The 15,624-nt window shown below is 38.2% G+C and overlaps 1 protein-coding gene across 1 annotated transcript in view; it reads right to left on the reverse strand.

The window, feature by feature from the left end:
* LOC109931378 (cytoplasmic dynein 1 intermediate chain 1) overlaps positions 1-15,624 on the reverse strand; it is a 236,843-nt gene that overhangs the window by 183,610 nt on the left and 37,609 nt on the right. Inside the window, exons 5-6 of the mRNA XM_048611130.1 lie at positions 13,349-13,426; positions 12,798-12,910 (exon numbers count right to left, since the gene is read on the reverse strand). Of these exons, the coding sequence (XP_048467087.1) occupies positions 12,798-12,910; positions 13,349-13,426 (191 nt within the window). The remainder of the gene's footprint in view (positions 1-12,797; positions 12,911-13,348; positions 13,427-15,624) is intronic.

Here is a 15,624-nt window from a genome sequence, read left to right on the forward strand (position 1 = left end):
ATGCCTCATGTTAAGAATTTGCTGTAAAGGTAGTCTTGATAATACAGCCTTAACTCTTACATTACAATGATGCTGGAACTTTGGCTATCAAATATTACTTTTTGATAAAAACAATTCTACTCCATGATTCTGATTTCTGTAAGGGACAGCATTTCTGAACGAATCACATGTTTCTCACAGTCATGGTAAAAGCTGTTTTGTAATCCTGAGATGAGGACAAAAGTATCATACAATTTGCCACCCCTCACCCACTCAATTTCTCATTCTCACTGAAGTTCATTTTCTCAAATTTATATGGTACCCTCTCCCAGCATGCTACCTAGAATAGGAAATTCACGCAAAGTAGCTAAATAAACAAAAATTGTGCGCTAAAATTTAAAAAACATAAAATGCTGAATTAGTACAGTGAATTAATCAGTGCCTGGAAGAGAAACAAAGATTAATATTTCAGGTGTGACCCATCATTATAATCAAGGGACTAAATACATGAAATGTTCAAACATTCCAACAGCCTTTTTGTCTTTAAATAGTAATTAAAGTTCGCTACATGCAAAGCAAATGCTCACACAATAGGCAAATGGAATTGTAATTTAAAGTTTCCTGAGCTAGGGCCTCTTGCAGGTGGGCTTGTTTTATATTCAGAGCATTAGCATTATATTTTCAAAGTTTTTACTAGGGCAAGGTTACCAGGATGATGGACAACTTGCAAATAGCGGCACATGTGGGGTACAGGAAAGTGGAAAGACCACAAGCAACAAACACAGACACCAAAACTCTGTTGCAAGCATAGCTAAAGGCAATATCCAATCAAAGGGTTGTCACTGGTGTACTCAACGAATAAATGAGCTGCTTTGACAGGAAATTCCAACAGCAATTTTAATTCTGATCAGGCTTCAGGAAGTGGAAAGAATAAAAACACATCAATTATAATGACAGGAAGTCTTAAATAACATGGCATACAGCTGCTGCCAGCAAACATGATGGTTTATCTTAAATTATTTTTTGAAATAGTAACATAATATACATAGAAAGAGAAAATTCTTAAGAGGATGGGGTTGATTCCCAAAACTGATTTTAAAAAAAAAACTGTTTTCTTTCTTGGCTGGCCTCTTCGGGAAAGCTTCAGTTTTGCTTTATGGATAGGGCATAGTTTTCCCCTCAAACACAATTTCCCAATATCCAGTTGTAACAAGTAAACATTTGTAAATATTAGTACAAACAACACATTTGCAGAGCTGTAAACAAAATTTTTTTTCATCTAACATTCTTTGCAGAATTGCTGCCAAAAAGTGTTATAAATGATGTTAGGCTTACAAAGTGTTTTGCAGCAATGCAACTGCAGGAAATTGCAATTTTATTTTGATGTTAAAAGCTAGAAGGGCAAGCACCAGAATAACCAATCATTTCTAAATGCAATGCTCCATTTGCCTTTCTGACATTTTTAAGTGCTTTACCCCCATCCTATTCAAATACAAGGTTTCTGGTTTTCATTATTTTTTGAAATAGGACTGCAAAATAATGGAAAAAAACAACTCCTGGCTAAGTTGGCATTCTGAAGCTTAACCACTTTTAAAGTCTCAGAAGATGATCACTTACAAAGAATTACATAAAATTTCTATATTTTCATTATTTAAAACTGAATTCAACATAATAATTCTGTATTTTAAAAGTTCTTTTTTTAAAAAGTTCATCCAAAACACGTGCATGTCTTTTAAAAATCTGCTCAGATGCAGATATTAACAAAACTACACAAGTGCTGTAATGCACTGAATTTCATTCACACTCATGGTACTAACATTTCTTTAATTTTCAGTCTTATTTTTAAATGGTGAATTATTCATGGTTACACTCAAATTCTACCGCCTAGGGCTAGAAATCAAGGTGCAATCTTCATCTGTTTTCCACTAATTATGCTGTCTGTTTCATGGTATTCACAATGGTTAATTTAATTTTTAATACCTTAATTAAAAAAATTATGTATATGAAATTCCAATACCTGAAATAATATTCTCTTTCAACAGCGTTCTAAATACTTCAATTATTTATGTTCATTTCAGGTTTTAATTGGACTTTACTTTTATCCACACACAAAAATGATCTGATTCATGTACAACTAAATGACTTGAAACAGTACCACAAAAATACTACAACATATTCAAATGAGAAGGCCATTTGGTTATCTTAATATACTTTCTTGAAAAACCCAGGATTTCCCAATTTTAAAACACAAATATTTCAAATTAAGCCAAGGTTTCAGACGGCATGACAGAAGCCCATTTTAAGTACAAATTATGCTATGCAAGGGAAAAAAAACTAAGAAATTTTCTCAATCTATTTGAATTGGTGCCCCTTTATCTTACTGTCAAAGTCATATTTCAAGGACTGCTCTATTCTCCTTTTTCATCTCACTTACTATATTACATGCATACATGAGGTTCCTTCTCAGTTGCCTCCTTTCAAGGCTGAATATTTACATTTTCTCCAGTCTAACCTCATAAATCAATAACCGCTGGATTGTCATTTGACTCCAAAGTTTTATTGGTCTGATTAGACAGGCAGATTCTGCCAACAGCTAACTTACCAAAATACATATGTGTAATGCATGATAAAAGTCACTGGGGGTTAAATTGGATAGTCCTCGAAAATGGACGGAAGGATCACAATGCATGATTAACATGAGCCCATTCAAAGCAATGCAGGCAGAAAGCCAGCTTCGTGCTGGCTGCTCATTACATTGATTTTTGCAGGCAGCCAGCATTAACCTCCCTGTTCAATGGTTGCATACAAAAGCAGGGGGCCCAAATGCTTACTTTTCAACACTAATTGAAGATAGCCCTCTTCTCTTAAAGGGAAGGTACATTGCGGCTGCAGGAGGTGTTCAGATCATTGGGAATGCTGCTGTACAACAATGATTAGCTGCAAAAGCAAATAAGCCCCAAAGTTTTTTGATACTGCACTTGAGATCTTGATTGAAGAGGTCAAACAAAAAGAGAGATGTCCTGCAAACTCTGAGGGGATACCAGAGGCCGACCAGGCACATATTAGCAGGCAGTGGAAAAGATCAATGCTGAGGGTTTATCACCAGGTGCAAGGATGCAGTGCAGTAGGAAGAAGTTCAATTGTAATACTAAAGTAGCAATTGTAAATGAATACATCTTCAAATGCAATATCACACGCCAAGCATTACTCAATTCACACACCCCATTCACTGATCAACAATTTCCATCAGTTGAAACTGCCAGGAACAAAAATAGAAGTTTCTGGAAAAGCTCAGCAGGTCTGGCAGCATCTGTGGAGCCAGGGTAGGTGAAAAAGGACAGCAATAATGTCAGCTCAGAGGATGGTAAAATTTAGAACTCAATTCTGAAAACATCAATTGGTACTATATTAATTATTAATTTTAACTTAGATCAATTTTTTTTTTGTATTGGCTACAGGTATTAAGAAATAATGGGCAAGGTTGTGTGCCAGGTCACAGACCAGCCAGGATGCCACTGCATAGATTGACTGACCGACCGACCAACCGACCATCATGTGTACTGACGTACAGGGAAAAGCTTTACTTACGAGCAGTACAGGCAGATCATAGTAAGCAAGGATGTACAGATCAGAGGTTGTAAAAAGACTTAGATGGAGACATAGAGGTTACATTGCACTGGGCATGTGCTAGGCGAGATCAACATTATTGGAGGCTATTCAGTCCATTCATCAGTCTAATAACGACCAGGAAGAAGCTGTTCCTGAATCTGCTGATGCGTGTTCAGGCTCCTGTATCTTCTGCCTGACGGAAGATGTTGTAGGAGGTCATTATTGGGATTCGATGGGTCTTCGATGATATTGGCTGTCTGCTGTAGAAAGGTTGCGTGTAAATGGAGTCCATGGGTGGAAGGTTGGCTTCCATGATGGTCTGGGCCGTGCAAACCACCTTCTGTAGTTTCTTACGGTCCTGGGCAGAGCAGTTGCCATACCAAGCTGTTATGCACCCGGACAGTATGCTTTCAATGGTGCATCTGTGGAAGTTGGTGAGGGTCTTTATGGACGTGCCAAAATTTCCTGCGCTGCCTGAGGAATAAAAGACGTTGTTATGCCTTCTTATCGGTCACATTTACGTGGGAAGTCCAGGACAGGTCATCAGTTATTGTGACTCCAACAAACTTGACATTCTCCACCCTCTCAACTTCAGTTCCATTGATGTAGATATTAAATAGCCTACTCTTGTTCCTATTTACCTGAGCGCTCAATACTAGCCAGTCTATTACCCAAATACCAACTGAATTTTAACCCATTCTAGGAAGCATCCAAACTTCAAATTGCCACACAACCAGAAGAAATAACCTAAAACTAATCTTTAAAACAGTCCACTTGGGTGAAAGAAGAGTCCCTAATGCAGTTAAACACAAGGTCAGCTGTAACAAGAGGCCAAACTCCAAAACAGAATCATTAGTGGTAAATCAGTCATGGTCTTCCAGCAGACGTACACGCACGTTAAATAATCTTTCAACGTGACCATGAGTGTATAGTAAACCAGAGGTATGCATACATGTCACGGACACAATTTTGGAAACTTAAGAGGCATTACTGAACCTAAATTTACCCCCCAATGTATTTAATTTATTACAGATTTGATAGTTTATATATTTTGATTGGAAATAACACTAATTTACACTTTGTGAGACTCAACAAGATGCATATACTGGAATTCATTTTACAATAATTTTGTAGAAGATACTCTTACATCTGTACTAAATAAGGCTAAGAAGCTTTTTTCCCTTTTTGAAGACTTCGTCCAATTTTAGCTTCAAAGATCAACATCTAACTTTTGATACTTCATGGTGATGTCATCGGAAACTAAATGCGCACTATCTTTTGCTCAAATCTCAGTACTTTGGTCATATTCCCACAATTATCTGGGCACTTTTGTTTTTATGGACAGACGTATCAATTTAGCTACAAATTACATTCGTAAACATAGAGAAAGAAGTTAATCAAACAAAACGGGAAATGAGGCATTTGCCAAAGCAAGGCTGAAAGTTAACTTGTTCTGATAATGTTGCCAATGATTTGATCAATTGAAGTCATTTAAAGTACTGGTCAATTTTGGCCAATCTTTCTCTGCCTTGATCATGCGGAGGTGAAAGAGAACTAAATAATGGAATTCCAAAACAATCTGTAATTGGCCCAATTATATGCAATTCCAGGTCTCTGTGTTATCCACAGTTCCTAATGTTATGAGGATTATGAAAGCTATTCAACTGAGAGAAAACAATCTTCAGGGTACGCTCTATTCCAAGGATGCTACATTTGATTATTTTAAAACGTTGTCATGATTCAATTCTGACTAGCAACAGGGAAAGGGCTTACTGCCAAGTTCTCAATACATCATTCTCAGTTCAGGGAAAACGGAGAAGTTCAAAAAGGTTAAAAGCAATGCGCGAGGGAGAAATAAGCAGACCCAAATGTTATATGTGCTGCAGTTGGCTGCAATGCTGGGAAAGCAACTGAACCATACAGGTTATTTGTAGGGGACTTGGTAGGAATCAAGAGTAGTCAAATGGTTCAATGCTGTCAGAACTCAGGAGAAGTTTTAGGAATTGAGGTAGCCAAGTGTTGCAGTTACAACTCAGAAATATTCCAGGGCAGCTGAGAAAATAGAAAAGTTGCTGGCTATGTTGGGGAAGTAGTGAGGGGTTCAGAACCAGCTGAGATTGTTTATAATTACTAAAAGCAATTCAAGTCTGGAGCTTGTGAAACAAATCCAGGGATAGAGTGGTTCAAAGAGGCTATCAACGTACAGCTCGATTAATGCTTGGCCATGACTACTGAAGTCAAGGAAGTGCAGATCCAGAAAAATAGGGTGATAAACCTGAACAGGAGCAGCATTGAAGCAGTCCACAATGAAATGGTTCTTGCGAAATACTTTCAAGGCCAGATCAGCAAAAGGGAAGAATTGTAATCTCATGAAGTTTATGACCTGTGTCATTAACTTCTGGGTGGCTGGGTGGCGGGGTGGGGGTGAATGCTTAGAAATCCATGGGATCTATCTGGACTGCATTTGCTATTCAATGTGCACCATGGAAATGTTCAATCACATCTACTGCCCGTGTTTAACACATGTAATTTTTGGTAATACAAATAAGTCATACATATGTAGTAATTTGTATTATGGTTCTCATGCTGTATCAATAAAGTTTATTATTGTTTGTTTAAAACCATGGACCGTCTTGGCCTTATTCTCTTAACGAATGTCCACAGATCCCTAAACTTCAACTTGAAAATAAAAGTTACTGATTCCGAGTCACATCATAAATTTAAAAGTCTGGTCTGAAAAATTGAAACAGGACATCAATTGGTAAACTTGACCCAGTGCCAAAAAGTTGAAACAGTGAAGCAGAGCAAAAATTAGGTGCCTACATACAAGAGGTCTCATTTCTATTTGAAGGTCCCCAACACAAATGCTTGAGAATCACACCAACACATATGATGAGAGTAATTTCCAGCAAAGTTTTTGAAAAAATTTGTAGCTCAGGTTGTGGATGAGGTTGTACACTTCCTCACTGAGCTGGTGTGTTTGATTGCAGATGTTTTGTCAATCTGCTAGGTAACACTGTCAGTGCACCTCCAGTGAAGCGTTGGTGTTCTGTCCCACTGGTTATTTATGCGCCTCGGTTTGCTGGGGTGGTTGGCATCACTTCCGGTTCTGTTTTTCAATGGTTTGTATATTGGGTCCAGTTCAATGTGTTTGCTGACGGAGTTCCAATTGGAATGCCAGGCCTCCAGGAATTCCCTGGCACGTCTCTGTCCAGCTTGTGTGATTATGGATGGGTTGTCCCAGTTGAATTCATATCCTTCTTTGTCCATGTGTATGGAGAATAGTGAGAACAGGTTGTGTGTCTTGGTGGCTAGTTGGTATTCATCTATCCTTAACGTCAGTTTTGTTCCAGTTTGGCCTATGTAATGTTTCTCAGAGTCCTTGCATGCTATTTTGTATAGTAAGTTAGTTTTATTGTTTGTGGGTATAGGATCCTTTACGTTTGTCGGTAGCTGTTGCAGGGTGGCTGTTGGTTTGCGGGCTACCCTGTTACCTAGGGGTCCGAGTAGTCTTGTGGTCATCTCGGAGATATATGGTAGGGTGACCAGTGCGTTTTCTTGTCGTGGTCTGTCAGTCAGTCTTGATATCGGGGATCACGCTGGTGTTCTGTTGATTTGTTTGAATATGTGGTCACTGAAGGTGAAGTGGGTTGTGAGGCACAGATCCAGCAGTTTCAGGGTGCTGTCCTTGTTGATGCTGTTGGTGCCTGCCTTCCTGATTCGTTCCAGCAGAGTGGCAATTGTCTCTTTGGCTAGGTCGATGTTTATGGATGTAAATAGTGCTGTTATGTCGAAGGATATCATTATCATGTCTTATTCTATTGTGGTGTCCTTGATGATGTAGAGGAATTCTTGGGAGGAGTGGAAGGAGTGAGTAGTGTTTTCTTCTAATCATTTCAGTTTCCATTGTGGTTCTTTGGCTAATCTATGTGTTGGCGTACCTGGTAGTGAGAAAATAGGTTTGAGGGAGAACCCTGGCTTGTGTATCTCAGGGAGTCCACGTAAGCAAGGAGGAGTCCAAGAAGGATCCCCAATATCAGGACTGATGGCAGAAGCAGTAATGCAAAGGTTTGAACGGATAGCACTCCCCACTATACAACCCAAACTCTGGGTCCTCTATGTAGATGATACCTTCTTGATTATCAAACTCACAAGACTAGAAGAAACCCACTGACACATAAACAACATCTTATGTGAATTTTAGTCTGGTGAGGAAGAGGAGAACAATAACTGACTACCCTCCCTAGCTGTAATGGTGGAACGCAAGAACAATGGGGAACTCCAGTGTATTCAGAAAGACCACCCTTACTGACCAGATACTTAATAACACCAGCAACCACCCCGATACCCAAAAAACAGAGCTGCAACAGGACAATATTCAAACGGGCCACAACACATTGCAGCAACCTGGAATTGCAAAAAGCAGAACAGGAGCACTGATATGGCGTTTTTAAAAGGAATGGATACCCAAAAAGCACAATCCACTGTTACTGCCACGACAGAACACAACAAGACGGCACAATGTGGCCAGTAACACTAGTCACCCTGCTGTACATCAGAGACGACCACAAGACAACTCAGACCCCTAGGTATCAGGGTAGCCCACAAACCAACAACCACCCTGCAACAGTGACTGACGAACGTAAAGGATCCTATATTCACAACCAATAAAACTAACTTAATATACAAAATACCATGCAAGGACTGAGAGAAACATTACATAGGCCAAACTGGAACAAAACTGACAATAAAAGGATACACAAACACCAACTAGCCACCAAGAGACACGACCAGTTCTCACTGGTCTCAAAACACACGGACAAAGAAGGATACAAATTCAACTGGGGCAACACATCCATAATTGCACCAGCCAAACAGAGACATGCCAGGGAATTCCTGGAGGCCTGGCATTCCAACCGGAACTCCATCAACAAACACATTGAACTGGACCCAATATACAAACCATTGAAAAACAGAACCGGAAATGATGCCAACCACCCCAGCAAACCGAAGCATGTAAATAACAAGCGGGACAGAACACCAACACTTTACTGGAGGCGCACTAACAATGTTACCTAGCAGGGTGACAAAACATCTGCAATCAAACAAAACAGAAATTGCTGGAAAAGCTCAGCAGGTCTGGCAGCATCTGTTTTTTCCTTCACAGAGTTAACGTTTTGGGTCTGGTGACAAATACACTGGCTCAGCGAGCAAGTCTACAACCTAATTTTCAGCAACTGGCACAGGATCTGGCGCTACAAATCTGATCCTTTGTTTGCTTTGCAGCCAAAATGTCTGAATGGGTCTGGGTGTCAATTAGGTGGGTGGTGGCCTATGCAAGCCCCTCCCTATTTGTACTACAGAGAAATTGACATTAATTTGAAAAGTAGAGCAGGCATTAGCCAGTCAAATGTAAAGTTACTGTGAAGCATTGTTTGGACGGTTACTTTCATCACACAATAAACTGTGGGCTAACTGATTCACAGGAGGTGAGGTATGTGATTTAACGTACATCATACAAGCAACCTTACAAGCAAAATGGAATGCTGTAGGCAACATGGCAAAACAAATTAGTCTATTTAATTTCTTAAAATGTCAACAGACATGTATTGAATCCACAAAACCAAATAACAAAATTATCCTCTTCCAAATTTTAATATCCTTCAACAACATCTACTACTATTACCTCTGCACCCAAGTGATCATACTGGTTTGGTGCCACCACTTGCTCAACCTGCTCCAGTACAGATTTCTATACAAAATACAGAAAATGTTTGCATTCAGGTAAACATGTGAAATGGATTGAAATGGATGTATGGTTGTGTTATGTATTTGTTAGCTTTGATTAGTTTTATGTTGTTGGCAAAAAAAGAAAGCGGATAATCACCTAAGTGAGAAAGGAATGGACAGGTATTTTGCTTGAGAGAGATGAAGAAAGATGGGAGAGAGATCATTTGGAGCATAAACACAAAATGTCAGATACACCAAGTAGAATTTACAGCACAGCCACTTGTTCAGCTATGAGACCTTTCAATGTTTCCTGTTCCCTGCCCATTTGTTGTAAATTGAGGCACAGCCAAGTTTCCATTTCAACTACTCCACTGCCAGTCAGAATAATGAAAAACTTGCATTATAAATGACCGGGCAATGCTCAATACTATCAATGGAATCAAAGCGAAGTAATGTGATCCAAGAACTCTGACTTTATACTGCACTACTACACCATCTAATTAATCAAAAAGCTTAAAATAATTTGATTGCAATAGCAAGGAAGTAATGCGCTTGACTGTTAGACAAAAGCAACCAATGTCACATCACATATTCAGAAGGTCACAAGCTTGACCAGTTTCTGCTTGTTTAGTACATAAATGTAAAAGTCATACTTGCAATATAAATAAATTCTAGTTTTCAGAAAAAAAATTATATAGCATAACAATCAGTTTATTCACACAAGATGAAATACATTTTCAAAATTATATATCAAAATCATTTTGGTTTAATAGTCCACTGATTACCCTTGAAACATGCACTCTGAAGAAATGAACATCCATCCCAACTGGTCTAAATAATTAATTTAACACAGTCAGCATGAAATAGAAATGGTAGACTGGTGACAATTTAAACGTGACCCAACATTTAAGAATATCTGTGATGGCTTTCAGAGGTGTATTTTGACCAGTTTTTCTTTTAAGAAAGGTTTTGAGCCCGAGGTGCTGCTTAGTAGTTAAACAATCTGTTATTCGGTTAAGTTTTCCAATAGAGTTAAAGTTATACCAATTCTTCTTTCTTTCGTTTCCATTTTAGCTGGGTGTAAGAATAAAGTATGTTTTACTTAAAGATGAGCAGTGTGACCAATCAAATTACATCTGGAACACAGCACTTTATACTTGCCTTTAAATAAGATAAAAGTTAAGAGTCTAGGGAATTCTGATATATTTGAACGGGTCTGGTCTGGTCCATAACAATATCAAAAATACATTAGGAATCTATTATCCTTCAAATGTGGTGAAAAAAAAAAGTCATTAAAGCCCACACATTATCCAAATTAAGATATACAGCTAAAGAGAGAGATAGAATCATTTTTTTCCTTATAAAATTACATTTTCTCACCATCTTCTTTTATAGAACAATATCACTAAAAATTTATATCAACACGTTAAATGCTATGGACTTCTAACTTTCTTAAGGTCTACTGACTCACATTACAATTTGTATTCTCACAAACATTTTCAAGACAAACTTAAGGTTGCATGATATTCATTGACTTGCTCATTTTGAGTAGCAAATTTTGTTTAAAGCAGCATAAGAGGTAATTGAGAGAAAGTGCTGGATTTATTTAAGTGTGGGAGCAATGGCTTGTGCAATTCAAGTGGATGGAGTGCCCTAACTTTTGCTCAGTGCAGTTGATCGGATTTAAATGCTGATCTATTTTGATTTACTAGATTTCCTAGTACTCCTAAAGTCACTTCAGAGTCTCTCGCCACAGAACAAGTGAATAACATGCAAAGAAAAGTCACAAAACAAATTTAACAGTGAATACAGAGGATATCAATATTTTTTCGAGGAAAGAAATGGTATTTGCCAACTAGTTGCAGTGGAATACTTATATTTGCATCAATAATACTTAGCAATTTAGGTCAGCTATTTTTCCCCCACAGAATCTTTTAAACCACCACCACAAGATGGCGCCATATTTTTGCTTTGGACAGTTAAGATAGAATAAAAGGACAGATATGGATCAAAATTAGTCTCTTTTTCTACCAAACTTTTGTTCCAAATAAACTGATGGGAATCATAGCATATATGATGGCACGCAACTGTATATAAACATTTTAAATTGTTGCAATGTGAAAATCTGTGAAATTAAGTCATCATAATGGAATAGCACATCAGTATATCATAAACTCAACACTAACAGTGTATTTTGACCTTAAACTGATGGAGCTTCTTGTTCCATATACCAAGAGTTAAATTTGTAAAATGGTTTAGCAATTTAAACACATTTCATTTTAAGGTTAAGCAGGCTGCACTAAGTCTTTGACACAGCTCTTCCTTAAAACATGCCAGGCTGCGTTGGATACACTGGAGGGGCTTGCTATTGCCATATGAATGTAACAGAATGGTGTATGGCAGAGGTGATCATTTTGTCTCAATTGGACGTTGGACACGATTTTACTACTGGAAAATACAAAATGAAGCGCAAGAAACTTAAATCTGTAAACATTCCATTGCTAGAAGATTTAAAAAGTACACACCAAAAAAAAAAAGGACTCAGTTGCTGCCTAATTTTCCTCAAACTCCAAGCTCATTCTTCAATAGCAAGACCACACGTGCATCTATCAAATTACATACTAAAGACCTGATGTAAGCATGGACTTCTGTTGCCATATGTTGCTAACACTCAATAACATTTGGTCAACAATTACAATGTCAGAATGGCAGGCAAACATTTATATTGGAATTACTCCTAAGTAAAATGTTGCCCATGGATGGTTGTTGCTCAGTGTGAAGTTGGTAGGATGACTTTCTTGAGCTTTCAAGAACTTTAGCAAACCTTTTTCTTTCTTGTATTTGTCTGAATCTTAAAACTTTTTCACTCAATAAATTGGAACACACAAGACCTCATGCCTAACAGCATGCATTTACATTTTTCCCCAATACTCACACGGTTTTCCACTCGTTCACTATGTTTGTCAGCTTTTCACTCCTGCCCAACACCCAAAATCATTCCTAGTTAATTCACCTACTCAATTTCAGACTAGATCCCACCTAAATCAGATATTCCCTGGTAGCAGTGTGCCCCTGTTAGCTTTCTTTGGTAATATTATGGTCAACACATACATTTAAATTGAGAAAATAGGGAATTAAGGTTAGAAACAAAGAAGTTCTATTCTTCCCAGAAATCTGGAAAAGACTATTCTGGAAAAAACTATTCCAGGGGAACAGCATTTTAAAGACAGACTAGACAGGCTTTCGGAGAAGTGCAAGGCCAAAAAAAATTGCAAAAGATGATGACTTACACAATAGCCATTGATTCTGGAGAGAAGTCTCGTGAGAAGATTCTTGAATTGGCCACAAATATCAGGCTTTTTTAAATAAGAATTTGAGTGAGCAAGTAGGAGACAAACCAGGTCAAAATAAAATACAACTGAAATGTGGATTTCCAAATGTATAATACATTTGAATATGTTTGAAAAACAGGTTATTACCTTCTGGCTGTTGAGCAATGGGCGTTTGGGTCTCTTTGGAGTATGACACCACTTCGCGAGGTAAAAAATCAACTTGGGTAATTTTTGAAATCACAAGTTTCGGTATGCGGCGGCTGCATCAGATAACGACAAAGATCTTTTACATCTTAAATACCTTATACAGAATGACATTTTAAAATCAAAAGTTACATCATATTTTCAAAAACAATGAGAGGGAAGTAAAATTAAGCACATTTGTTTGAAGTCTAGATTATACAGACCTAGCATCTAACATTGCAGGTCAGATACTTTTGCTATTGTTAACTCAATTCCTTTTCATTCCCCAAAAGGTATATTCATATTATATCTATGAATACAAATAGATGTCGTGTGTTTGCCATTTAAAATACTATTCACATGAAACTGGGTTTATACAGGTTAATTGCATGGTAATGGTAAGATTACTTTTATTGATTGAAGTAAATTTGATTTTCTTGGTAAGAAAGATGATCAGGTTATTGTATAATTAATTTGTACAATAAAGCATGGGAACAATTAACACAGAGACATACCTGAGGTCAGAGTCAGACTGCAGCTGGAGCACAGAAGGATCAGTATCCCACTGCAATGCTCTAAAAGACACAGAATATCTCATTAGAATACATACTAATAAATTGGTATAACTATTATTAATGCCTGCAAGACACACCAGTGCAAACTTTCTATTATCCTATGTATCCTGAATAGGTCATATCAAAAGGCAATAGGTGGTGTTTTAATGCAATACTGGATTGAACACAATAGGATAAAAATAGCATAATGACAATAAAAGGTGGTATTAATATGCAAATTAGCCAGCAAATTCAGGGGAGGTCTGGCAGCACCTGCGAAGACAGAAACAATGTTAACATCTGCAGTCTATCATTTTTCATCAGAACACAAATGCTGCCTGAGCATTTCAGGATGTTAATTTCAGATTTCAGGCATCCACAGTATTTTCCTTTTGTATTAACACACTGAAAAAAAAACTTAAAATAACGGACTGGATATTGGCTTTAAAATAAATCCTCACTTTGCTTTCTATTTGTACTTTGGGCACACAGAATTTGGAATTTTGCAGAAGTTATTAACATAGGAAGATTATTCAGCGTAGGCTCAACCTTGAAAAGTGGTGCACTGCATCAAATATAAGATAACATTAAAGAATTCATCCAGTGCACTACTGTAGGACAAATTTACAGTATTGATCTAATGGGTTTAATCTTTTTAAAAATATATTAATTGATGTGAATTGCCTTCTGGTCGCTATGGGAAAATGGTTTATTGCAACACAGGAAGAGGAGTATGCCATTGATCCCATCAAGTCTGCTTCGCCATTTAATATGGCCATTACCGATCAAATACTTGAATACCATTTATCCATACTATACCCATAATTCTTTAAGCCATTAGTAATCAGAAACCTATTAATCACTACTTTAAATATACTCAGAATGGAGCTTCCAGGTCCCTCTGAGGTACTGAATTCAGAAGTTTCACCACACGCCAGTTAAAATAAAAATTCTCACCTCAGTCTTAAATAGCATCAATATTTTTAAATGGTGTCCCTGAATTCTAGACTGTTTTACCAGGGGAAATATTTTATCTGCACCCACCCTGTCTGTTCCTTTAAGTATTTTGTATGTTTCAAATGTGATCATATTTAATTCTTCAAAACCGTAGAGAATACAGGCCTAGTTTGCCTAATCTCTCTTTATTGGACAGTCTCCCCAGCCAAAGAATAGGTCTGATGAGCCTTCGTTGCACTCCCACCATGGAAACAACATTTTTTTTCCCTGAAGCAAGGAGTCCAAAACCACACAGTATTTCAGGTACTCCTATAAAACTGAATCAAGACTTCATTACTCCGGTAAGCAAACCTTCTTGTGGTAAAGGCTAACATTCCATTAGCCTTCCTACTAGCTTCCTGCAGTTTAGCTTTCAGTGAGTTGTCAACAAGGACAACCAAGCCCCTTTTTACATGTACACCTTTGTGAATGATTGATTATCTGTAGCACAAGCAAAAAGGAAAACATCTAGAATAGAATTTTTCACTGCCTTGAGCTGCGTACACAATCACAAGAAATGTGAGAAAATACAGCAAAAAAAAAGGAAAAATCAAACTCTACTTCAATAAAAAAAAGAAATCAGACTTTCTCCTTCAGGTTTAAGTGATGAGTTCTATTCTTATCAAGGAGCAGCAACCACCTAATTTGCATGCATGTACATCTCAATATTAACTGATGTTGTCTTTTTTCTAGACAACAAGGTGCAGGGCTGGATGAACACAGCAGGCCAAGCAGCATCATAGGAGCAGAGAGGCTGACGTTTCGGGCCTAGCCCCTTCATCAGAAAAGGGGGAGGGGAAGGGGGTTCCGAAATAAATAGGGAGAGAGTGGGAGGCGGATAGAAGAGGGATAGAGGAGAGGATAGGTGGAGAGGAAACAAACAGGTCGAAGAGGCGGGGATGGAGCCAGTAAAGGTGAGTGTAGGTAGGGAGTTAGGAAGGGGATAGGTCAGTCCAGGGAGGACGGACAGGTCAAGGGGGCGGGATGAGGTTGGTCGGTAGGAGATGGAGGTGCGGCTTGAGGTGGGAGGAGGGGATAGGTGGGAGGAAGAACAGGTTAGGGAGGCAGGGATGAGCTGGACTGGTTTTGGGATGCGGTAGGGGAAGGGGAGATTTTAAAACTTGTGAAATCCACATTGATACCATTGGGCTGCAGGGTTCCCAAGCGGAATATGAGTTGCTGTTCCTGCAACCTTCGGGTGGCATCGTTGTGGCACTGCAGGAGGCCCAGGATGGACATGT

The sequence above is a fragment of the Rhincodon typus genome, chromosome 2 (genome assembly GCF_021869965.1).
Source record: "Rhincodon typus isolate 14 chromosome 2, sRhiTyp1.1, whole genome shotgun sequence".
Lineage (NCBI taxonomy): Eukaryota > Metazoa > Chordata > Chondrichthyes > Orectolobiformes > Rhincodontidae > Rhincodon > Rhincodon typus.